General features: G+C 39.9%; 1 protein-coding gene across 2 annotated transcripts in view; it reads right to left on the bottom strand.

Annotated features, from left to right (window-relative positions):
- Positions 1-12,272: 12,272 nt before the first annotated feature.
- LOC131030386 (serine/threonine-protein kinase EDR1) overlaps positions 12,273-27,262 on the bottom strand; it is a 172,013-nt gene continuing 157,023 nt past the window's right edge. For both annotated transcript variants that reach the window (XM_057961182.2, XM_057961183.2), the window contains exons 10-13: positions 14,249-14,317; positions 13,842-13,891; positions 13,459-13,635; positions 12,273-13,270 (exon numbers count right to left, since the gene is read on the bottom strand). In XM_057961182.2, coding sequence (XP_057817165.1) covers positions 13,132-13,270; positions 13,459-13,635; positions 13,842-13,891; positions 14,249-14,317 — 435 coding nt within the window. In that variant the 3' untranslated portion in view covers positions 12,273-13,131. The remainder of the gene's footprint in view (positions 13,271-13,458; positions 13,636-13,841; positions 13,892-14,248; positions 14,318-27,262) is intronic.

Here is a 27,262-nt window from a genome sequence, read left to right on the forward strand (position 1 = left end):
GCTGAAGAGATGTTTAAATTCCAAGATTGAACCTAAAGATGTTGTTGAAGCTTGTAAAGATGAGAATTAGATAAAAGCTATGGAAGAAGAGCTGAATCAAATTGAGAAGAACAATACATGGGAACTTGTTCCGAGACCTAAAGACAAGAATGTGATTGGCACTAAATGGCTATTCAAAAATAAATTGAATGAAGTCGGCGAAGTGGTTAGAAACAAAGCAAGATTGGTATGTAAAGGATGTTCACAGATGGAAGGAATTGACTATGAGTAGACTTTTGCTTCGGTAGCTAGAATTGAAGTTGTTAGATTACTTCTTGCATATGATGCTTATAAGAATTTCAAGGTATATCGGATGGAAGTTAAGTCAGCCTTTTTGAATGGTGATTTGGAAGAGGAAGTCGACGTTGAGCAACCAGATGGATTTTCATTATCAGATGAAGGAGACATGGTATGCAAATTGAAAAAAGCATTGTATGGACTTAAACAAGCCCCTAGAGCTTGGTATGCTAGATTGGACAGGTATTTGATGAATTTAGGATTCTGTAAAGGTACTATTGATAATAATTTATACTTTAAGATTGATATTGATAACATTTTGATTGTTGAAGTTTTTGTTGATGACATTATTTTTTGAGGAGATGATGATTTGAGTATGAAGTTTGTGGATTATATACAAAAAGAGTTTGAGATGTCTATGATAGGTGAGATGAAATTCTTCTCAGGATTGCAGATTACACAAACTGACAAAGGCATTTTCATTTCTGAATCTAAGTATGGAAAGGAATTGTTGAATAAGTTTGGGTTAGATGACTCTAAACCTGTTGGAACTCCTATGGTGACTGGATGCAAGTTGTCTAAGCATGTTGAATCTCTGAAAGTTAATCAGACCTTGTATAGATCTATGGTTGGTGGACTATTATACCTAACTCAAACTAGACCAGATATTATGCATGTTGTTTGTGTTTGTGCAATATTTCAAGTTCATCCTAAAGAAAGTCGTGTTACTATTGTGAAGAGGATTTTCAGATACTTGAAGGAGACAGTTGACTATGGCTTGTGGTATTCGAAGAATGATGATTTCATGTTATGTGTTTATACTGATGCTGATTGGGAAGGTGATGTTGATGACTGGAAGAGCAATATCGATGGAGCATTCTTTTTGGAAAGGAAGTTGGTTTCATGGTCAAGTAAGAAGTAAGATGTTATATCTCTATCTACTGTGAAAGTTGAATGCATTGATGTTGCTAGCAATTGTACTTACGTATTTTGGATGATGCAGATGTTGAAAGACATTAGAGTTGTTTATGATGATCCTACTGTTATATATTGTGATAATTCAAGTGTTATTAATATTTTCAAGAATCTAGTACTGCATTCTAAACAAAGCATATATCAATTAAGTATCGCTACTTGAGGGAAAAAGTTAGTCATGAAGAAGTCAAATTGGAATATGTACCTACAAAGGATCAAATTGCAGATATCTTTACTAAGAATTTGCCTACAGATACATTTGTATACCTGAGAGATAAGTTAGGGGTCTCTGCCCCTCCTAATGAGAACTAGATGCATTGAGATGCATCAATCTGATGGACTTCAGAGTCTTATCTTCTTAGTTGAATTCATGAGTTGGTGTTGTTGCTCCAGGGGAGTAGTCAGTATGTGGTTTAGAGGTTTGTGTTTGTGGGAGAGATTGTTCTAAGGGGGAGAGAATAATGATTTGTATTTTTGTCTTTGGCATTGTTGTCAAAGGGGGAGAGAAGCGTGTGAAAAAATGCCTTATCTTGACGCTTTGTGTGCATGATCTCAGGGGGAGATTGTTGGTGTTGATTTCTTTCTTTGTATTGATTATTTTTCACATCCATATGTTGCCATCAATGCCAAAGGGAGAGATTGTTGGATATTTTTGCTGCTAGGATATGTTGTTGTCATTGATGTCAACATATTCATGTGTTTTGGTATTTCGATGATTGCAGAGAGTTGATTTGGTTGGTATGTTGCAAATGTGATGGCGAGGATTTGAAATTTCAGTAATGAAGTATCTCTACTTAATTTAGTAATTATTTCATTGATGCTTAATCTAGCAATGGCACGAGTGCCCCTACTATTCTATTGGGATCCCCAACCAGATGATATGTGGTGATTTGATCGATCTATGAATTCCAGTATGAGGATTGGTTTTTTAGTGTTCAGCGTTGTAGTGTTCTCGTAATTGATTTGTTGTGCTCCAGAATGATTATATCTTGAGTTGTGAATTGGGGAGAGTGTTTGGGATGTTCTTGTGTATCTTCAATTCAAATGGTTCGTGATTTGGTGCTCTGCAAGTTATCTTTCTAATCCCAGATGTTGTTGTTTAAGTGTTCTTGAGCATCAGCGTGTTTATTGATGAAGATTTGATTAAGTGGTGTTGGTGCAGCTATTGTGGATGGTTCTAACGTGCTTGTTGGTGTTTCCTAATTGTTTCCTATTTGTTTTGGTGGTCCACATTGATCATTGTGTGTGTTATTGAAGATCTTATGGGTCTAGTGTTGTTCTTTTTGTTATGCGACATTTTCGATAGTGTAGCGTGTTGTAGATGGTCTTGGCGAGATTTCTAGTGGTGTTGTGTGTTTGAAGATTTGATTTGGGTCCATGCTATGTTAGAAATGACATTGTATTGGTTCGGTGATTGATTTATGTATCATGTAATGTAATTTTGAAATTGTGTTTTGAGCGTTGACCCGACCTTATAGTCAAGGTTGATGATTTGTATAAGTAGGTGTTATATTCATGTAATTTGGGTATGGGGTTGTGTGCATTATCAGAGAGTAGTGTATTTGTGAATAAGAGAATTCATCTTTCGGTGTGAAGTATTGGGCAGAGAGTGTTGCAGGGCAAACAAATGTGCTTAACCAAAACTGTCATCAGGCATTAGAAGATTTCCATGATTTAAATAGGAACTGTTAAGATCTAACCTTGTGAAGATGCAGTCCCTTCATACCTTTATTGATTAATTGGAAGTAGATGCACCTAACTCGGTAGGTAAGGTGCTTTCTTCATTATTTGATCCATTTTCCTTCTTTTTCTTGATTTTTGATAATTTGATTCTTATCTCTTCAGTATCTCTTTTGGGTTGATCTCTGCAATCTTTAGCCAAGTGTCCAACTTTATGACAATGAAAGCATGCCATTCCAGGATTTCTCCATGATCTCTGATTGTTCATTCCAAACCTTATCATACAGTTTGCACTTATATGTCTATACCTTCCACAGCATTCACACCATATTCTTGTATTGTAATCCCATGGTACTGCAATATATTGTCGATTGAGATCTGTGTGAGTTTGGTAGCTTCTATCATTTGCTCGGTGTGGAGACCACATTTTCTTCTTAAACCAGCACTTCTCAGTATTGTGTCCATATTTATTGCAGTTTTTGCAAAATCCGTTAATTTTGCCTTTTGATAATTGCTAACAGACTTTGTCCTACATTGTTTAGATGTGTGACCATACTTATTGCAATTGTAACAATAACTATCAGACCTAATGACATTCGGTAGCTTACCTTTTCTGATTCGGCACATGTTAGTAGTATGTCCTTGTTTTCCACAGTAGTTGCAAATAGGGTTGTTATATTTCAACTTATCTTTGTTTCCAGCCTTCCTTGATGATTCTCCTTTCTCAGTGGTGTTGATTCCTTTATCGATAGAGTTGTTTCTTTTGTAACCGAGTCCGGCAGATTTGTTGGGTGATCTTGTGTTTAGTTGTTCATCCAACATTCTTGACGCTTCATAACTTTTCTTCAGTGTTTCTTTTGACTTCTTTTATGCTTCAAGTTCATCAGTCAATCTTGATAATTCAAGTTTCAATGCTTGGTTCTCATTTTCTTTCAGAGTTGCTTCATGATTTGCATGACCCAATTGATCAGATAGATTATGTTGAATTCCAGTCATCCTTGTGATTTCATCATTCTTTTCAGATACCAATGCTTCCAGCTGTTGTTTTTCTCTTTCTATGCCTTTTGTGTTATCTTCAGTTGTTCTCAATGCATCAAGATTTTCAGTCATCTGTGTGCTAAAATACTCATGTTCCCTTCTCATTGCTTTAAGCTGATCATTCAGTGCTTTGTTCTTTTCTTTCAATTCTATAATCATTTCTTCAGACTCTTCTAATATGCTGTTATCAGATGATGTTTCAATTTTTTCCACCAACTCTTGTGAGTCATGCAAATCATCAGACAATCTTCTTCTTACTTTCAATGATTTTTGCATTTGTCTCTGCATGTCTGCAATCACTTGATTAACATGATCCAATTCTTCTTGGAGATTCACAATTTTGCGTGATTGTTTATAGCCTTACATTGATGGGATCTTTCTCTTTAGGCTGTAAAACCCTTTTCCAAGAGTAGTGCTCTGATACCAATTGTTAGGTCCAACAATGAAAGCTAATGTACTGAGAGCAGAGGGGTGAATCAGTACTTCAAAACTTTTATTTAAAATAATCTTACTGATAAACATAAACTATATATAGTTGATCTCATAATATATAAAGCCAAAACATAATTATAGAAATTACAACCATACACATTTCACTCCATAACACAAAGATTTTGGTTACGCAGAAACTCTTGGTTAGAGATAAAAATTGTGGTGGGGATGGCACCCACAACTTCACTACTGCAATAATAAAGGTTGCTTAGTTAGAGCTACATGTTTAGCTATTTCTGATAACTTACCCTGTTATGACTATCAAGATCTTTAGATCTACCTTGCTAAAGGATTTTACAAACACTTTTATAAAATGTTGTACCTGGTTAAAGGCTTTACAATTTATAGACCTTGTTAGAGTCTTTTACCCTGTTAAAGGTTTCTAACACAACTCAAAATAATTCAATCAAAATTCTTTACAAAATATCTGCAACTTCACATCTGAAATGTTATAGCAGACTCTATGTGCTCAATATGAAATTACCATGCTCATAGCATACCTCGGTAATAGATAGATCAACTTGGTGACCTCTTCTATATTCTTTGTCCCTTAAACTGTTTTCTGAAAATCTTCTCGGTGACTTCTAAATACCTTTGTTCAATCATCACATCTTATCTTATCATAAGATTTTATCTTCAACTCACCATCCTCCTCCTCTCTTTTTTTGGATACTCAAATCACTCTTTATATAGATCTCTAAGGCGGTGATCTTGTTCATTCATCGATTATACAAACATGTTTTATCGAATGAATAAACAGAGAAATTATTTCATTGGATAAACTTCCCCAAAATCATACAAAATCTATAAGTGCAATTCCCTATGAAATAACGGTTCCCTGTTCTCGAATCTTGTAACACGTTTCCACATATGTGTCCAGGTTCATTGAATCTGATAACACGTTTCCACTTGGTTCAGATTAACTCGGTGTACCTTCTTTGCTACTCGGTGGGCTTAGGAAATTTACTCAGTAGATAGCTCGGTATATATCATCTCGATGACTAGCCTTTCTTCTGTAACCAACACCCTTAGTGCTTACCGACTGAATCTTTCTGTAGTATTAACCGACTAGGGTATATAGGATGACTTTGAACATAAAACTAATGACAACTTAGTAAATAGTAACAGTGGTGCTTTCTTTCTTGGAAGATGTCTTGTTTCTTGATAAAGTAAAAACGAGTCTTCTATTTCATTATCTATAGTTAAAGTTGAGTATATTGCAGTTGTATCTTGTTGCACACAGGTACTTTGGATGAAGCAAACATTGTGTTTGTGCCCAAAACCACAGATTGGAAAATCAAAAGACTTGCCAAATCCTCAAGTAGTCCAATCAGCCTTGGCTAACAAACAGGAATGGTCGAAGACCAAATCCCTCTGCACTTTAGGCTCCACTGAACCTAGGTGTGTGTGCCTTTTCCTCTCAAGCACAAAAGAGGTTATTTATAGTGGATTTAAACCTTTTAGCAAGTTTACACAACTGGCAATTTATTGGTCTGCAACTATGCTTTATTATATGCTTTAATTGAATGCTTTGAAAAGAAATGATTGTGAATGTATATTGAAAATGAGATTGCTTTCAGGACTTAAATAAAATCTGCATAGATCAGTTCATATAGGATTTGGGAAGAATGTTTCTCTATCAAGGACCTTGAATGCATACAGATCAAAACCTTAAAAGATCAATAACATACCAGTGCCTCTATCTGGGGATATATATGACACTCTGTGGACAAAATATCTTATCAACTCAAGAGAGAATTTCTCATCAACTATGAAGGTTCAGTATGCTTTACACAAACAATAAGAACTCAATCTTTCACTTAATGCAACAGCATGTGATTCACATCATAGAAAATCTATAAACAGATTTATCAAGAGGGCAAAAATAACTCATCAACACAAAAGTGTACACAATATTTGGAGAAAGAGACACTGAATCTTGTATATTAATCTTCAGGAAATAATTGCATACATGAGCTGCACTTGTAAATACTTCATTACAGATTGTTTGCACAAAATGATACTTCTTCTTCCTATAGACTTCTCTGATACAAAATGATATTCAATCCCTATAGCATTATGTTGTTCTTATGACTTTCTTCTTTTTACATAAAAAATGACTCCCTATAAGTATGTGAATCAAAAGACATATATGAAAGGACACACCCTCTCATACAAACGGGAGTTACAGACAGTTTCCCTCCAAAAAACACACCCTTTGGTTTAATAAAAATTACAAATGAGAACCCTTAAAATACTAAATGATGCTTTAACAATATGTCTTCTATTCTCCGCCTTGATAAAATTCCTCGGCAAGTATTCATTATCTTTTCATTATTTTCCACACACAAAGATGAGACAATCAAATTCCTTGATTTGAAAATTAAATATACTCCACCTTAGATCTTGAAAAGTCAAATATCTTTGTATAAATACTTGTTTAAAATAGTCCAATAAAACCAAAGTATTTCCCTTCAATATTTTGCAAACATAGCATCCATTCATATAAAATAATACCTTACCCTAAAATATATACTCAAGGCATTCATTCAAATATAAAAAAACTTATCTTTAAAGCACTTTCAAATAACGTAAAGCAGAGAATGTACTTCCCTTTTAATATTTTCAGGAATTTTCCCTTTTGCTGCACATCGATTCGTGCCACGTATCCTCTTTTGGTTCGCTGGCGGATCACCCTTTATCTTTCTGCCAAACATCCTCCTTCGGTGAACTACTTGCGTGTTTTATCGATTCTGTAATTTCATCGATACCTTTTGTTTTCGATGGGACCGTTGCTGATTTCTTCGATGAAACTGCAGCTTTCGGTGAGTCTGTTTTGAGATCCATCGCAACCTAAGTTTTTTCGATAAGCTCAATACCACCGGACTGTTTCACTTCAACCGTTTGCCTTAACCGCCTCGTTCTACTGCCTGTCGCTACGGTTAGTCGCCAAGTCACGATGAATACACATCGAGCACCTTTTGATCACGGTATAGCGACCACCATTGGATTGATTCATCCGACCGTCTGATCTTCCTTATCTGCTCGGCCTTTAACCCTGCTTGAGCGTGTCTCTCTTTTCTTTGTATGTTCGTGTCACGTGTCGCTTTTTGGTTCGCCCGCAGATCCACCTCGACTGCCACTAGACACCATTTGTCTTGCCATTTCATCTGCCATTGGACCTGGGTTCTTCTTCTACGCTCCACCACGTGGCACATCCTGATTCGCTTGCAGATCTACCGGGACGACACCTCATCTGCCACCTTGGCAGTCGCTATGTCGCGGGGGATATAGGTCATGCAACTCCATCTTGCGATATAGCGACGGTCGTTGATCCACTTCGAACTTGCGTGCTCGTTAACCTCCCTTTTTCCGCACATGCTTAGTCGCCAAGTCACGGGTTTAAACCAGCGTGCATCTCTATCTTGCGACATAGCGACGGTCGTCAAATCCTCTGTGATCACCGTCCGATCAGTCAAACTTGCTCAAGCTTTAGCCTCCATCCTTGCTAGTCTGTTGTAAAACTTTGGTTTCCTCGAGATACACGCCTGCGTGGAGTCCACCAACTTCAGCCTTCTTCACGCCAAAAGCCTTTTGTCTTTCGACAGTTATCATACGGGTCGTTTTGGACTTAAATGTTAAACGAGCTTATCCCACAAACAATGTGGGATAAAGGCTTTCCCTCGGTTAGCACAGCACACTTGAAATTTTCCAAAGTCTTTTCCACCATTCTATATGCGCGGGTTTTCAGGTCTTGGCAATGCCTGTTAATCTTTGGACAGCTCCATTTTATTTAGTATGCTCCTGCATATAAAACACCCACAGTAAATGCTCGAATGATAAGAAAAAGGGCATCTTTATATAGCACAAAGTACTTTGTAAAAATATGTGCCTCCACATTGAAAGACATAAAAGTAGAGTATGATCATCCTTTTCCTATCTTGTGATAATAGGAGTGACATTAACATTTCCAAAAATCCAGTCATGCACTCTGGGACTAAGCATATTCTCATTAAATATCCTTTTTCGAAAGAGCAAGTTACTTATCAGTAGGTTAAGTTGGAATATGTTTTGTAAAGAACAAATTGCATGTGTGTTTACTAAGCCACTACCAAAGGAGACATCTGAGTTCTAGAGGCAGAAGCTAGGAGTGATTTCACTTCCTCATTGATTTGGAGATTGGACTCAGGGGGAGTGTTTATTGTCATATCTTATGTCCCATTTTTTATTATGAAGAGAGTTTTTAAGCATGCAGACTTGGTTTAGTCATTGATGTCAAAAGGAGAGCTTTTTGTTACAAATTGTTTCTGAGTTTTTGGTTCAGTTTGTGTTGCCATCAATGACAAAGGAGGAAATTACTGGAAATGTTGTCATTGACGTCCACTTGGTAGTTTGCAATGTTGCTAGTGTCTATTTACTTTGTCAGATGTCTTGTTTGATCAAATTTGTCTTATATCTGTTTAGATCGAATGTTTGGATCCGAGTTCTTTTGTTTGAATAGACTCGTCCCACGTCTGTCTAGTTCGAATGGTCTTTGTTCCGAGTCTACAAACTTGTCAGGACAATTATAGTTTGTTTATAGAGTTAGGTGAATGGAATGTTGATCGGTTATGTCAATTCAGTTGAGTATATTACAATTGTATCTTGTAATAATACGAGTGCCATTAACATTGCCAAAAATCCAATTATGAACTTTAGGACTAAAGCATATTTCCATTAAATATCATTTTTTAAGAGAGCAAGTTACTAATCAGCAAGTTAAGTTGGAGAAGAGAGTGCAAATGTGTTTACTAAGTCACTACCAAAGGAGACATTTGAGTTCTTGAAGCAGAAGCTAAGAGTGTTTTCACTTCCTCATTGATTTGCATATTGGACTTAGGGGGAGTGTTAATTGTCATATCTTATATCCCATTTTCTGTTATGAATAGAGTTTTCAGGTATGCAGACTTGGTTTAGTCATTGATTTCAAAGGGAGAGCTGCTTGTTACAAATTATTTCTGAGATTTTGGTTCAGTTTGTGATGCCATCAATGACAGAGAGGGAGATTGCTGAAAATTTTGTCATTGATGTCCACTTGGTAGTTTGTGATGTTGCTAGTATCTATTCAATTTATCAAATGCCTTGTTTGATCAGATTGTCCTATATTTGTTTAGATCGAATGTTTGGATCTGAGTTATTTTGTTTGATCAGACTTGTCCCACAATTGTCTAGTTCGAATGGTCTTTGTTCTGAGTCTTCAGACTTGTCAGGACAGTTATAGTTTGTTTGTAGAGTTAGGTGAATGAAATGTTGATCAGTTCTGTCAGTTCAGTTTCAAAAGTTCGAAGGTACAGGTATTGCAGATTGTTGCCAATGTTGTTTTGTTTTGGGAGGTCGAATTATGAACTCTGGAAGCTTTTTGTGTCCATCTTGGCAGATGCAGAGTGTCAGGTAAGAATGTTTAGCGTACAGAAATTTTGGTACAGTTGAATGGTGGCTGAAATGTTGTTGGATGATTGAAAAGTTTGATTAAAAATAACGTTTTTGAAGACTTTATTCCTGCTATAGCGCGAATTGTAGAAGACGTTTTTGTTCTGAATATGTTAAAGTCCAAAAATCTTGGTATACATGTCAAAAAACAACACAGAAAAACAACTTTGTGCAATCTACATGTGTCAAAAATAAACACAGAAAAACGGTTCTTTTTTAATTGTTTTCTGAGGTATCTTCTGTTGTTAAAAGAAAATATCTTTGCACTGATTCAGGTTGTGCGTATGTTTGAATACGTGTTCAGGTAGAAGACATTTTTGTTCTGAATATGTTAAGAGTCCAAAAATCTTGGTATACATGTCAAAAAAAACAACACAGAAAAACAACCGTGTTATCTACATGTGTCAAAAACAAACACAGAAAAACGGTTGTGTGTAATAATGTTATTCTTTTTTAGTTGTTTTCTAAGGTATCTTCTGTTGTTAAAAGAAAACGTCTATGCAATGATTCAGGTTGTGCGTATATTTGAATACGTGTTCAGGTTGGGTTATATATATATGTGTGTGTGTGTGGGTGAAGTTATGACAGGTTGTGTTGTGAATGTTGTGGGAGTTGCGGCATTTCTAAATTATGTTGTGCATGGTGGTTATATTTTTTTGATGTTGCGGTGGAAAAAAATAAAAATAGTGGAAGGTCAATTTTTTTAAAAGAAGATTTGTTGTGCGTTAAAGGTTTGGTGAAAAACATTTTTGAAAAATATCAGGTTGTGCAATATTTCTCTTTTAAGCGTATCAAAATCAAATGTAAAAAGGATGTTTTTTCAAAACAGTGAGAAGATGCAAACCTGCGAAGAGTTCGCATGTGAAAAGTATATGAGAAACTTTGTATGTAGAGGAGTGATGAGAGTGATACGTTTGATATTGTTGTTATCTTTTTCTGGTTTGTGTGGCAGATAACTAGGTATTTGGTTGACCTGCATGAATATAAAGTTTGATACTCTTCAACATGGTGAATATCTTCTGACCATTTTTTTTATTAAAATGGGGTGTTGTTGTAGGGTGTTTATCATATTTAGAAAGCGGATATACGTCTATTTTGGAGAATGAAAAGATGTGTTGCAGTGATGTTAAAAATATGTTGAATCTATGTTCTATTCAAATATGAGCATATTAAGTATCCTGTTTGTCTTCTGATAAGATATTACAATGAGCTTGAACGTCTGAACGTTGATGCTGGATGATTTCGTACACATTGGCAACACTTGAACTGGGTTATTCAAAATGTATTGTTCATCTTACACATGAAATGAAGTCTGTAGTTAAAGAAAAACTTGATTAAGTTGCATGGGTTGTTAATCAATACTCGATTGTATTCATGTTTAGACTAAGGTTGGTGCCTTAGATGATTAGAGTTGGTGCTTCAGTCATACGGAGTTGGCGCTCTGTCTTGTAATTCAGGTTGGTGCCCATTGGGTTGGTTCCCCATTTGTATTAATGGAAGCTTTTGATGCCGTGGTTTTTTTATCCGTGAGGGTTTTCCATGAGATAAATTTTGTGTCTTCTCTTTGAATGTTTAATCTGCTTATTTTGTGTCTTCCAACTGTTATTCACGCCCCTGCTCCTCCCCCTCCCCCTCCCCCTCCCTCTCCCCAACCAATATTTCTGAATTGGTTTTTTAATATCATGTTTCTTTCTAACCAATTTCCTAGTCGGCAATTATTAGAATATTCCACTTGAAAAATATTTATATTATTTTGTTTTTATATTGTTCTTATTATTATACTGTTATAATTTTATATTCTTATTAAACTATTTACAAAAAAAAAAAAAACAGATTTTCTTGACATCTACTTTAAAAAATATTATATTATTCTTATTATTTATATTTTTATATTCTCCTTAAATGGTTTTAAAAAATATATATATTATCACTAAATTATTATTATATTAATATATTATAATATCATTATATAATTCTAAACCTTATCCTTTGTCCTTGAGAAAAAAGTGGATTTTCTTCCCATCCACTTTCAATTCCCCATGCTACCAATGAATGGAAAGCAAAGGAAAAGCAACAACTGTATCTCTGAAAACATGTTTATGAATCATGTTAAAAAGCGAAATGCTGCATCTTAAAAGTTTCCCTTCCATGACACATCTTAACTGTATATTTGCAAGTTTATGAACTCCGAAAACATAGCAATAGATACATTATCAACAACATACCCAAATCCTTCTTTCTGAGCTAATTTGTCAAGTTGCTGCTCAAATTCCTGCCATCTATTTGTTCGAGATGATAAAATAAATTGTCAAAATATAACAGAGTAGATACAGCATACAATATAAAATTCCAAAGAGTCATGGATTACGTACCAAATTTACAATTACTGAAGCACTAAAGATGTTGAAGACCAACATCAGGATTTCGTTTACTTATGGCCCACCAAGGAGTATAATATGATATTATGAAATAAATCGATCCAATGTGTACTAACGCTTTTCTATGGGCCACCTTGGAGTATTATACATGTCTATTGATCCTCAATAATTCACGTATGACTTATTTAGAAAGAACAAGTTCAATATACAGGAGCACCGTATTCACGTATGACTTATTTAGAAAGAACAAGTCCAATATACAGGAGCACCATCACGGTAGCATAATTAAAAGGGCAATTTGTCTTGGTTCATGGCTGCTTGATTTTATGCTTAAAAGCACTACTGCAAACCTGCTCATGTCTCATATCTCTATACAAAAATTCCTTCATGCATAACTTTTTTCCCCATCCTTTGAATGAATTGATAATCGTATCATTTTTCTGGCAATGGGCATATAAACTGAACTAAAGCAGCCAGTTTTAAGGTGCCATATTTTGGCGAAATCACCTATTGAAACAAACTGTGGGAACCCACATGAATCAATTTTTCATAGTTTCATAGTCCCTTTTACTCAACCAGGGGCATGACTATTCATGTGCTTTGCACAAAAGTGAAAAGTGTGTTGAGATGTGAAATCAGCAATTGACCAATTACTGTTTTCTTTTCCTGTTTCTTTGGTCCTTTGTACACAAAATACTGAGAATAAATTTACCTCATAATTTCTCTAGAAATAGCTTTCTAAATATACAATCAGATGGAAACCCCCTTTGATTCCAGGATATAAATACAATTCACAAGAGGCACAACAATGCTCCATCTTATGTCATGGTTGATGTCTGGTATTTACAGTGTAATCTTGTGACAATACTGCACGGTTATCTGACTGAGGTGGAATAACAAGCCTCTGCAATGGCTTGAGAGCAACCATAAGTTCGGAGAATGAAGGCCGTAAACTTGGTTCACTGCAAATAAGGACAAGAAATAAAGATGGATAATGAAGATAAAAATAATACTTAATAGCGCTTATTCACATTCGGCAACTATTGAAGAAAATTTATTTAGAAAGCTTTTTCATAATCATCTCAGATGGAAATAATTACTGAGCAATTCTAATGTGTATGTGGTAACATAGGTTACAGTTTGTGCTTACTTTTGCCAGCATTGCCAGATTATCCTTGAAACAAGTGGATCTAGTTCTTTAGGAATATCTAAACGCCGATTCTGAAAACCAACAGCACCCACTACCTGCATAGGATTCATTCCACTCCATGGCATTCGCAGTGTAGCCAATTCCCATAATATTACACCAAAACTATAAACATCACACCTGTCAACATAAGATAATGGCTCTTGAGAAATGTCCCAGAGAAAATAAGCAGTGTATTTCTTGATGTGAAAATACCAAAGTGATGAGTTGGTAGAACTTAAGAATTCCATAAATTAGTTAATAATTTTAAGGGTTGTTTAACATTTTGCCTCGTTCAGAGTCTAAAGTACAGCACAAAATCACAGGTCAGATAGAATAGAACTTACTTTTCATTTGAAGGTTCATTGCGAAGAACTTCAGGTGCCATCCATTCAGGCTGTAACATGAATGGAAACACAATATAATGCTTCAAAAAAATGATCACAGAAGCTACAATTCTATAAAAAAAAATTAACGCCAGAAAGAAAATAACAAAAGATATCGAGTGCTAATGAGAATTTGTTCAAAGCCTTCCCATTCATCAATTATCCACACATCTCACTCATTCATTTTAGCTCAAATATGCTATTTTATATTTATGGAAGTCAAGTAAAGAACAGACAATCAATTTTATCTACAAAATCCCATGCTCTTCTTCATATATATTTATATCCAGACCTGATTCCTACAGAGCTCCTATCTTAAAAAATGGGCATCTATTATTTTTAGGAAATGAATTACAGATTGCACTTACCGTTCCAGCTGTAGACTTTGATGATAGAAATGTATTGTGCTTCATGCGTGACAAGCCAAAATCACAAACCTGAAAAAGTTTACCTAGGTAAGTTCAGAGCACATGCAACTCTCAAATTGTAAGCTATATACCACAATATATGCTAATAAATTAAATAAATGTACGTTTTTACGATGAAACAATGCACTCCCATTTATAATTGTGTCACAGGCAAAACTCCCCAAACACAACAGAGATGCTACTTTTTCTAATATGAAAATCTCAGATTGGAGGATCTGGAGAAAAAGTCTTACACAGAAATTATTATATGCAAGCCCATTTCACTTAAACAAGGCAGAAATGTGAATCAAATAATTTAAGACAACCACTCTCCTACCAATTTTCTATCTGAAACTGACCAATAACAAAATATTAAAAAGCCACGATCTTCTCTTGATAACTAATCCTTCCATACCTTCAGTTTAGAGTTAAACCAATGAAATATGAGATGCATCTCTGGGATCTGGGAGTCGTCCGAGACATCCCCATGATATGGGAACATCCCTGGTGACAGCCATGCCAAACAAAGACAACTTAAAAGAAAACTCCGTTTGACCAATTTATACATCTCTTTCTGGTATTTCTTGGCATTGTTCTATGCATAGATGAACTACTCGCCACTTGGCAAAACTCGCCAGATCAGAAAAAAAAACCTCGGGAAAAACTCGGCAACTTAAAAACACGCTTAAATTTAATTAAAAATGCATTCTTTTTGCAAATTTAATGAGAAGATGCATCCAATGAGTCAATAAATGAGAACACAAAAGAAACAAGTTGATTCTAGATATATTTAAATGCAAAGTGTCTACAAAATCGCATCCTAATGAGGAATGTTGATGGCTAGAAGCCTGTAAGCTAAATAGTAAATAATTTTTGTAAAACCAAAAGTAAATACATCATTACAATTACAACTTCCTCTTCCCAGCTCTAACAAAAACTAGGGGAGAGGTAGAACTAGAGGGTCTAGTCCTAGAAGTCTGCAGTGGGCATGACTGTGCCTCCTCGCTCATTATGGCTGGCTCGTCCTCCATCCTAGATGAAGCTATGTCTCCACCTGCTTCTGGCACTAGCAATGACTCCTCATCCTCATCCTCTTCCTCCTCAATGTCATCCAGCGTGAAACCAAATCCACCCCCCTCCTCCATAGCCTGCCTCTCCAAATCAGTGATATCATCCTCGGAAAACAATGGAGGCTGCTCCTGTGATGTCCAATCATTGTAAGGATCTATATCATCCAAGTCAATTGGACCACCTTCTACTTCCTCTACCTTCCTTACGTGCAATCAAAGATTATATTGCACGAAGACAAGGTCATTGAGGCGTTTCTGTGCTAACTTGCTCCTCTTCTTCGTGTGGATTGCTTCAAACAAGCTCCAATTGCGCTCACAATTGGATGAACTACAAGGCTGACATATGCTTTTGAGGGCAAATTTTTTGAGATGTGGAGTATGTCCACCCCAACTTTGCACCAAACATCTGCAAATTAAAATTAGGTTGAAAGTAGCACTCCTCGCCAGGGTCTGAGGGTGAGAAAGAGAGGGTAGAGAGATAGGTCTAGATCTTGGGGGAGAGAGGAGAGAATGAGATGGAGTGTGGTAAAGAGGGGGATAGAGGAAGAGTGATAGGGAGATAGATAGGTCTAAAATTCGAGGCAGATGAAGTGAGTGAGATAGAGAGAGCTAGAGAATGTTGATAGGAGCATACTGATTATTGAAATTTGACTAAGTCTGAAAAATTAAAGGATCTTCTAAAACCTAGAATTTGCATTATAACTCCTAGAGATCTGAAACCAATCTCAAACATCCTGCCAATATATACATGAAATATAACTTAAAGTATTATCCTTGAATGTTATATTTCATGTATATAAATATATAACATGAAATATAATTTTTTGATGTGTTTAGGCCTCTTTTTTTTAGTGTACCAGAGTTTTTTTATAGAAACTCGCCGAGTTTTTTGCTTCGGCGAGTAAAAGTCAAAAAAACTCGCAAAGCAGAAAAACTTGACGAGTTTGAAATTGAAAACTCGTCGAGTACTCTGCGAGTTTGCCAACTATGGAACTTCTACCCATGCAAATAGCTGAGGACATTTGGCCCACACAGGTCTCTCTCATCATTACAGATTTTGAGCATTCACCTTTGTCTCTTAACTATTTGTGAATGCAGCAGTTGCTAAGGATGTCCTCTAAAAGGTCATCTTTTAGCTAGAGACTACTCTGCATGTTTTAAATAGAAAACATATAAAGTTTGAATGGAATTTTACAATGATGAAGACAGTAACATGATGCTTAGTGGATGTTATATTTTCTCAATATACAAGTTTGTGATACACCTTGCAACCTACTGTTTTTGTGGATGCTAACTAACAATATAAGAGTTTGTGATACACATTGAAACAAGATACCAAAGCAACGAGCATAAAAACAAATGGCAGAATGATTGGCAGTTTACTCAAGCAGGTATAAGATACAAACATCGAAACTATGGATAAAGATGAAGACTAGGAAATCAGATATTAAATGAAATAGCACAATTGATAAAATAAGACATAAGCTAATTAAACACCTCAAACAGGGAAACAATCAAGCATTAAAAAGCTCAGTCAAAACTTCGTGCATATAAGTTGAAGACCTGAAACACATTTGTCAACTTCCTAAATTCAAGAATCAATGTTGGATCATTAATCTAGCATAAATTTGTTGTGCTTTAATTTTCAGATGTTATTTCTTATGTATTTTTATAGCCATCAACCTGCCATCCCAAAAAGCAAGGATTTTTTTCCTGATTCCTGTTTTGCTCCGTTGGGTATGGTTCAAAACATTACAGAATGCGAGCAAAACAGAATAGTACACATATGCACGAAATGTAGAGAACTCATAACTATATATTCATTAATGCCAACATTACAATGTATCTTCAGAATAACATAATAGCATCAGCATCAGCATCAGCATAATCATAATACTATCCAGAGATTGGGGTACACATATATATACACGTGTGTCGACCGGCTGCCGGTGCCAACTGTCAGCAACCATCGACCAACCGCCGACCCCTAAACATAACATTTACTAACAAGTACTAATTTTCCCGACATCATCCCCTCCAAAAAAGAGAGTCGTCTCCGAACGACATACAACAAAATGGGTATACCATAATGACAACTACAAAAAAGAAATCAAGGAGCTGTGGCCGAGAAAGCGTCCCTAAAGAAGAAGGTGCAGGAGGAGGGGTCGGTGCAGATGCAGCCAGCTGCTCTCTCAATTGACGAACCTGTTGCGTCCTATACTAGAGGTCCCGCTCTAGAACCAAGTGTCGCTCCCGCGAAATCTTCACCATGAACACCGCCTCCATGACTTCCTTATGTTTCTTATCCAACTCCTCCAAAACTGAAGTGAGGCAAGTCTCTACTGCTGCTCGCGTAGCCGCCTCCTGTGCCAAATCCACCTTTGCCTGGACCAACTCCTCCTCCAATGTCGTCACCCGAGCCCTCTGTTGTAGGAGCTAACCCTCAATGGTTTGCAGCCGAGTGGCTAGCTCCTCCCAAGCTGTGATGGCTGCCACCCGCTCTGCCTCTGCCCCAGATGCCAAATGTTGTGCACATCGGAGAGCATAGTAGCCGTCTCGGAATACCTGCTCCACTTGCCACAACAAGTATGTCCCACTCTCACCAGTCGGCGCCTTGCACCTCCAGTCCTCCAACATGGCAGGTGTCTCTACTCCAGGCCATCCCCTCGAATCAAAACACTTGGTAAACTCCTTTGCACATCATCCCCCTGTGGCAAATGCAAGCGGATCCTCCACTGCAGTCTGTCCAAGAGCTAGTTCCTGAATTGAAGCCACCATCCGTCGTGCACTAGTCTCCACATCTGCCAAGGCAACCATCCTCTGTGCACTGGCCTCCATCTCTGCCAGCAACTGCTCCACTGCACCTGACTCGCTCTGTCGAGAGGATGCTATCTGCTAGTTAGGCTCAACAACCCTATAGTCTGCTCCAAGCACCTTATCCTGGAAGACATCCATAGCTGACTTCTGCTGCTGGTGAGAACTCCCCTCCTCTAAATCTACTATCTCTGGCAACACCAGTGGTTGTGGTGAAGGAGGGCGAGAGCCAACCGGTGCCAAGGGGGTTGCCCGGTAGCGGTCCAACCATGCATCCCATGCGTGGACCGTACTCTCCAACTCAGCCTCTTTCTCTCTAGCGGGCTCCTGACTTGCAAGCACACTCTCCAACTCGGCCCCTTTCTCTGTAACCGGCTCTTGGCTTGCAAGCATTCTGTGTGTTGGTGGGGCAGCACTAAACAGTGTCTGCGTGGGTGGAGGTCGCAATCACCCGAATCCTGGCACTAGTATAGCTCCCACTGTCATCCCCGAAGTAGGGAGTGGACCTCCAGCAAGGTTGAAGCGAAAAATAAGTCGACCAGTCTTCACGTCTCTCAAAGGTCTGACCCCCCTCGATGGTGCTATTCCAACCATACCCGTACGACTCACAGGTGCACCCATGACACCTACGCATGTACCGCCACCAGCACTATCCAACGTCTCCTCTCCATGGCTTCATCCCACTACTCGACTAGCTAGACGAAAGGCATCATTGCTGCCATTGCTGGAAGAGGCATCCGTCGACCCTTACCCTGCACTGCTTTCCTCCCCTTCAACCGACTCTGGCTCATTCTCCAAAGCCACCACCTGCTGCCACCTTCGCTTCCTGTTGGGTTGGAGGTCCCCACTTCCTGTGAAGGTATCTAGGTGAGTCCAGTAAAAGATAGGTGGTCGCGAGCGGTCCACTCAGTTTTGCGGCTTCCACAAATGTCATTCTAAGGGTACCTGTGTTCGGACGGCCTCCAAAAAAAGTCCAATGGCATGAAAGGGCATATAGAAGGTGCTATGTTTCAGAATGAGGAATTCATAAATCCTATCCGACAGTACAGATACCCAATCATACGCCAAACCATTCCTTAACCCGTTCATCAAAGCTATCATGGGTACAGCAGTGTCTGAGGCTCAGCTGGCTCCCGTGAGTCTACTCTTCATCACATCGAGCAGACATTGCCATTCGCCTGGCACAATGTAGGACTTCTTTAGCCCTCGTCCCTTCGGCACATTCACTCATTCCCATTCCTCCGCTGTCAAGTCATCATGGCACACTAACTGTCAAAGTTTTTGCCTGTTTTCAGCTGACATCTTTGTGGCGTTTTTATCAACTTTCTTGCCCTCGCCAGGAATGTCGAATACTCTGGTAAATGCTTCTGTTGTAAATGGCACTGTTACTGTGCTCTGTTGGTAGGTGAATACAGATTCCCTAGCATGTCTATCATACGCATTAATCATCATCTTGAGACATGGCTCAAAATCTCGAATAGCAAACACAGGCATTTGGATTGCCCAATACACTTGTACATGCCGAAGGGAATCCTTGATGAGGTGATTGTCTAGAGTCTCTAGCCACCACGTTCTACACACAGTGCTGCTCAACCCTTCGAAGGTGATGGTATCTGATGTGACCTTTGTCGGCATTGTCTTTCCTTTCCCAACTTTGCCTGTATCCGTCTCGCTTGCAACCCTTACTCCTAACGGCAATGTTCTTTTTCCTTTGTCCATGGTTGCATTGTTGGATTTTGCCATTGTTGCTTTCCTGGACGGTTGTTGTTTCGAAGGCTCCAACTGTTGTAACCGTTTTCTCTAATCTAGCTTTGGTCTCCTAAACTCCATTTAATTGATTCTATTAATTACCAGCAACACTTATGAATTTTGAATATCGTTATTGATACAACTTTTCCTGCTCGCGGTGGCTTTGACTTGTACGGCTTATATACTCTTCACTCGACACCTCTTGAGAGATGTACCGATGGGTTTGAGTGCACCGAACCCTTTGCTTCCTACACGTACGACCTTACACTCCATACAAATGTTCCTGTCACTATTAGTGTACGGATTTCCTCGCTCCTGATTGTGTACGAATCGTCTCTTCCCGCCGATGTACGGATTTATGCTCCCGTCAACCTCCGTTCTTATGCTGTACGAAAATATTGTCTGATCGTACGGAATGTTAATACTTGGTCGTACAGATTTATCACTTCCTTGCTATCTTTTGCCACTGTATGAATTTCACCCTTCAATTACACGACTTCTGCAATTTGAATCGTACGGATTTTATGGTGTATGCACTTGCCACCGTACGGAAATCTCCTACTGAGTGCCACCCTACCGATTTTGCCTTATGCGATTTCTTGCCTCTACCCTCGTACGGATGTATAGATTTTCTCCTTCATGTTGTGTACGGACCTCCAACTTTGAGTGTTCTATACAACTTCTATGTTCTTATTCCACATCAGTCATACCATTTCATGATCTTCATATCCCTGTGTTGTCGTACAATGTAGGTGTACTTCCTCCAATTTCCCTTTTGCTTCGTACGGACTTCTTCTCGTCGCATGATTTCCTTCTAATGGGGTCATCGACTTTGGGGTGTACTTTATAATCCCCATTAGGCCGTACAACTATTACATTTGCCGTCGTACGACTTTTTGGCACTTTCTTCATTCTTCTATCCGTACGGTTTTTAATGACAAGAACGTACGGTGAGTTCTCCAAAAAAATTATTATTTTATATATATATATATATATATTATTTTTTTATTTTTTTTACTAAAAAATAATTACCTTTTCAAATTGTCCAGCTAGGCCCCGCCTCCGGACGAACTGGGTCATTCTGCTGCTGCCTACAGTGATACATTTTTAATTTCGACCCGTTCACTGTGGCCTTGATTGGCTAGTCGTCCAACGTCAACAACTTGATTGCTCCATTCTCCGCTACTTCTCGGACTTTGTAGGTACCCAGCCATCTCACTTTAAATTTCCCAGGTTTTATCTCATTTCACTCGATGTACTTCAACACCAATTGGCCTGGATGGAATTCCATATGTCTAAGATGCTTATCATGCCAAAACTTTCGTCGTGGCTGAGCTACTTCAGTGGCCCATTGGGCCATCATTCTCCATTCGTCCAACTTACCCAGCGCGTATTGTCATTCCTGTAGACTCACCATGTCTCCTAGTCGGTTCTCAATTGCTATCCTCAAGCTAGGTACCATGAATTATGCCGGTACAATGGCATCCTGAGCGTACATCAACTAAAAGGGTGTCTGCCCTGTTGTCACTTTGTACGTGGTCCTGTACGCCCACCAGTACGGATGGTAGCTTTTCTTCTCAATCTTCTTGTTCAACCCTGCATGATTTATAGATTACTGATACCAATTTTTGTTAGTGGCCTCTGCCTGGTTGTTGGCCCTGGGATAGTACGGGCTCGACAAAGAATGAAAGAGCTCCGTCGTGAGCAATTTAACTATGTTGTTCACAAAGTGCCCACCTCTATTACTTGTCAATTGAAAAGGAATGCCATACCTCGTAATGATTTGTTCATAAATGAACCTTGCAGTACTCAAAGCGGAGTTATCTGGCAATGCCTGTGCCTCTACCCACTTTGTCAAATATTCAATGGCCACCACAATGTACCGACACCGTCGTGCACGACTGGCCTTCAATGGTCCAATGAAATCTAGACCCCATCACTAGAACAGTTCTTGGACATGAGAAGGATTAAGGGGCATAAAGTCCCTCTTCAATGGTTTTCCTACCCTCTGGCAAGTATCACAGCCCACCACCCATTCACGCGCATCATTATACAAGGTAGGCCACCATGGTCCTGCAAGCAACACTTTCCGTGCCGTGGTATCTGGTCCCATGTGACCACCTGCGGATCCTTCATGTGCTTCCCTTAGCACTCTTGGGATCTCCTCTTCCATAACACACCTTCGCAGTACCTGATCAGGGCCCATTTTGTAAAGTAACTCATTAATCAATTGAAATGTCCTCTGCTTCTCAGAACCAACTTCTTTCTCCTGGTAGCATGTCTACTAGAAACCGAGAGGTTGACAAGTACTCCCCAATGCTTTCGTACCATGATGGTAATGCAACTATTTGAAATAAATGGGCATCGGGAAAATCGGCATTAACTCCATCGGGTGGCTCTCCGAATTTAATCTGTGACAGTTGATCGGCAATGACATGGCTCTTGTCAGGACGTACAATAATTGTGAATGTGAACTCTTGAAGTAGGAGAACCCACCGACTAATCCTCCCCTAAATAATAGGTTTGTTCACCAGGTACATCAATGCCTGATGATCCACACAGAATGTAAACGGGGTTGCCAACAAATAATGGCGAAATGTTTGCATAGCATAAACCATCCCGAGGGCTTCCCTCTCGGTAGTACTGTAATTCTTCTCTGCCTTCGACAGTAACCGGCTAGCAAAATAAATGGGGTGGTCGAGCCCATGTCCTCCCTCCTGTGCTAATGTGGCACCAATTGCATAGTTAGAGGCATCCACATGGACATGGAATTCTCTCTCCCAATTTTGGTAGGCAAGAATGGGTGCAGCCACCAGCTTCGTCTTTAGTTCCTCAAACGCTTCTACCTGCGTCGTCTCCCATATGTATGACTCCCCCTTTCGAGTGAGTTTTTCCAGGGGGTACGAAATCTGCGCGAAGTTTTTAATAAACTTCCGGTAGTACCCTATGTGGCCAAGGAAGGACTTGATTCCTGACGCATCTGTTGGAGACTCCATCTCCACTATTACCCTTACCTTAACCGGGTTTGTTTTCAAACGGGCCTTACAAACAATGTGGCCGAGCAATTTTCCCTGAGGTACCATAAACCTGCATTTCTTAGGGTTCAAGGCTAGTCGGGCCCTCCGACATCATTCCATACATTCCCACAATGCCACCAAGTGAGTGTCCTGTCCACTACAGATGGACCAATCATCCAAGAACGCCTTGAAATTCCCTACAGACATTTTGTCGAAAATATGGAGAATCTCTAGAATGTAGCAAGAGCATTGCACAATCCCAACGGCATTCAATTGCACACATATACACCATCTTTTACCACGAATGTGCTCTTCAGTTTGTCCTCCTCAGCTATAGAGATTTGGTTGTATCCTGAAAAGTCGTCCAGGAATGAGTACATCTCATGTCCGGCTACCTCCTCAAGGATATTGTCTGTAAAGGGTATCGGAAACGGGTCCTTTATGGTGACCGCATTGAGACACCGAAAATCCACACAAATGCGGATTTGGCTGGCCTCCTTCAGTGATATCACGATCGATGAGACCCACTCACTTGTTTTGACCCGGAATATGATGCCTGCCTCCAGCATCTGCTCAATCTCTTCGTTCACTCAGGCAGCAAAATTTTTATTCATGTGGTACGGTCTCTTCCGTATCAGTTGAGCTCCTGGTACCAATGGGATCCGGTGGACACATAGTTCCGAAGGAACTCCCTTCAGGTCTTTATAGGTCCATACGAACACGTCCTTATATTCCATGAAAATCTTGAAGGTTGCTACCTTCAACACTAGGTCGTAGTCATCCCCAACTAAAATATTCTTGGGGCTTTTCCCCCAAATTCGTCTCCTTCAGGCTGGGGCCCTCATACCTTATGGGTTTGTCTCTAGCAAATTGGTGTGTCATTAAATTGAGCGACCCCTTCCTTATATTCTCTATACTTGGGTGGGAACATGTCCATCTCCTCTAGTACTTCTATCTACAACATGTGACATGCATGACAGAAGACTTCATAATCCTCCATCTACCAGTGGAAAAGTCCATTCAACAAGCCCACGTCATCTTCAAAACAACCCTCCATCTCTAAAACACCTTCATCATCAAGCTCCATCTTCAGTTTCCCTCATCAATCCCAGAAGGTTCTCCCTCCGATTCGGACTCCAAGGAGGATGCCAACTCCTCACTAACCATCCGCGTCCTCAGGTCGATCACAAATTTCCGACCCCCACTTTCCATGGATAGCGTATTACGCTTCCAATTGTGGTTTACCCTGGCAGCAATGAGCCAACCTCTCCCCAGGATTGCATCATAACCTTTCTTTTCAAGAGGATAACTACAAAGTCCAGAATGAAGGGTTGAGTGCCAATGGTTACCCGTTGTGCCATGAGAGTCCCAATTGGCTTAAGGTCGTGTTGATCGGCCCCTACCAAGTTAAATGTTGATGGCCACAATGTCGGCTTCCCCAATTTCCTCCTTGTTTCTTCAGGGAGCACATTCACCCCACATCCTCCGTCGACGATGGTGTCAATGAGGATCATACCTAGTTTTCCCATTTCTACTACAGCAAGGTGTCTTCCGCTATTCACAGCCGGTAACATTGGGTCCGCCGAAGATCTAACTAGAATCTCAGTGCGGAGTGCCGCCGTACAGATAGGCACATCTACAGCGCTGGTAATGGCCTCCTTCAGCTGTGGCATAGTGCTGAGAATGTCTCTAATTTTTATGGACACCTCTATCTACAATACTTGTCTGAGGATATTTTGTTCGAATTCCGCAGAAGTGCAGGTGGCCTCATTTGTTGTTTCCCTTTGCTCCTCCTTCATCTCCCTTTCAATGTCGGCCTTAGCTGCCCGTACCCTCTCCTTTTCCGTACAAGGGTCTGGGTATGTAGCCTTTTTTGCTTGCGCCTATGTGATTGCTAGAGTTGCCTCTTCCTTCGATCTGTCGATGGTCAATAGGTTCACTCCCGACTTCAGGCAATTCCCATTATCGTGGTCACCTGGGCCGCACCATCTGCATAGGTGTTGCGAACTTTCTCCCTTCGAGCAATCTCTGGCAAAATGGCCCCATTCGCTACAGGCTCAACATTGAATCATTGGTCGGCCTTTGGCATCATACTGTATCTGAAGGCTATTATTGTTGTTTTTTCCTCCCCTCCAGTTATTTTTATAGCCACCGGATGATGCAGTTGTGTTGGCCGACTGCTGTGGGGTGGTTGTTGCCGCGGCCGTTGATGGTTGCTCCTGGGTAAGGAGTACTTGTGCACCTCTAGTCTCCATGTTGTATGGGCACTCCTTATTGGAGTGTCCCAACACCTGACAAATATTGCAGAAGGCCTTTTTAGGGCATGTGCCTTTAGTGTGACCTTTACAATCAACACACCATAGTTCCCCTTCATTTTTACTACTACTTCCCTTCATAGCTTTAAATTCCTTCATCATTCGATGCATATCTTTCTGAAGAGCTTGTACCTTCTTGCTTGATTCCTCGTCGCTACTGCTCCCCTCGGACGAGTCATCAGACGACTTGTTTTTCTTCTTCCGAGACGTTTTGTCTTCACTCTCTATATCCATGGCCCTGTTATAGGCATCTTCATAGGACATAGGGGGAACCACCTTCATTTTCCTCTTCAAGGAGGATTTCAAACACTCTACGAACCAGCGCTTCTTCAATCCATCGGCTGGTTGGTTTTCCATCTTCCCCAACAACTCCTTAAGTCGTCGGTTGTACGCCCTCACTTTCATGTTTATTCTGCTTTGTACTATAAATTTCGGCTATGATCTCATTATCGTCCCGAAGCAATTTGAATTCAGCCTGAAACACTTTCTTCAGGTCAGTCCATGTACCAACCTTGGTTTTGTCAACTTCAGAGTACCAATCTATCGCTACTCCCCGTAGCGAGCAGGAAACTAGGTCACCCACTCATCTTGGTTTGTTTGCCCATTGGCAAACCAAATTGTTTCGCACGTTCTACAAGGACGTACGGGGTCCTCCATTCCATCCCCCATAAACATCGACAATTTATGTTGCTTCGACATTGTCCTGACTCCCTGTGGTGGCACGCTTTGAGTGCTCAGTCCGGTTGGAATCCGAGACCCACTCTGTCCGCTAGGCCCTATTGGAATCTGAGACCCACTCTGTCTGCTAGGCCCAGTTGGAGTTGCTCCCTAGTTCAGTGCACTAGACCCGAACAGAATGTTCTAGCTACGGTGCTCTAGTGTCCTCTTGACACTCTCAGCCACTCCTGCATCCCCTACGCCTCTGTCTCCGGTGTGCTCCTCACTCTGTGTCCTTCTGGTCTCGGATCCTCTTGAATCCCTTCGAAATAGTGTGTACGGTTCTACTCCGCTACCGTCGCCAATCTCTTCCAACGTGAGGGTCAAGTCCCCCAAACGACGTTGGGTGTTCTCAATCAATTCAAATACTTGGCCATCTCTAACCAATCTCTCACTGCCATCACAGTCTCCTTCGGTTGCTCCTTCGGCAAGTCTCCGTAACCGCCTTCTTCGTTCCGCTTTCTCTTCCAACCTTAATACTCTCAGGACAGCCTCATGCTCGTCCTCTTGCCCCTTCGGTACACGATTCCTATCCTTATTCAATGTTACTGGCATCAATTATTTTCTCCGTACGGATTGAGGATCCTTTGTCGTCGATGGCTCTCATCACGTTCCTCCTCTTCCCGTTGGGTCCTTTCCTGGAATCACTGCAGGATGTGTTGCCGACAACGTTCACTATTGGTCTCTTCCCTTTGGTCTTGGAGTTCAATTAAATTTCTTACCAACAGCCTCGGCAGGCTCCCCAGAAGATCGAATACAGGTGTGTTGACGGTGAGTTCACTTCGTACGGTGTCTTCAGGAATGGCTCTCTCCCGAGCCTCCCTCTGGACGTAATGGGTGACGGAAACGTCCCACAAGTCTGCCAAGTCCTTAATAATCAATCAATTGTTGATCAAATGGTCGGCCCATTAGTACCTACCGCCTATCCCCATTGATCGTTGACATTTGAACGGCAACAGCGCCAAATGTTTTGCCCCATTGGGTATGGTTCAGAACATTACAGAATGCGAGCAAAACAGAATAGTACACATGTGCACGCAATGTAGAGAACTCAAAACTATATATTCATTAATGCCAACATTACAATGTATGTTCAGAATAACATAATAGCATCAGCATAATAATAATACTATCCAGAGATTGGGGTACACAGATATATATACACGGGTGTCAACCAGCTACCAGTGCCAACCGTCGAACAACCGCCAACCCCTAAACATAACATTTACTAACAAATACTAATTTTCCCGACAACATTTCCAGACATACTTCCAAAAACTCAGTGAAACAATG

Source organism: Cryptomeria japonica, chromosome 7, assembly GCF_030272615.1.
Source record: "Cryptomeria japonica chromosome 7, Sugi_1.0, whole genome shotgun sequence".
Lineage (NCBI taxonomy): Eukaryota > Viridiplantae > Streptophyta > Pinopsida > Cupressales > Cupressaceae > Cryptomeria > Cryptomeria japonica.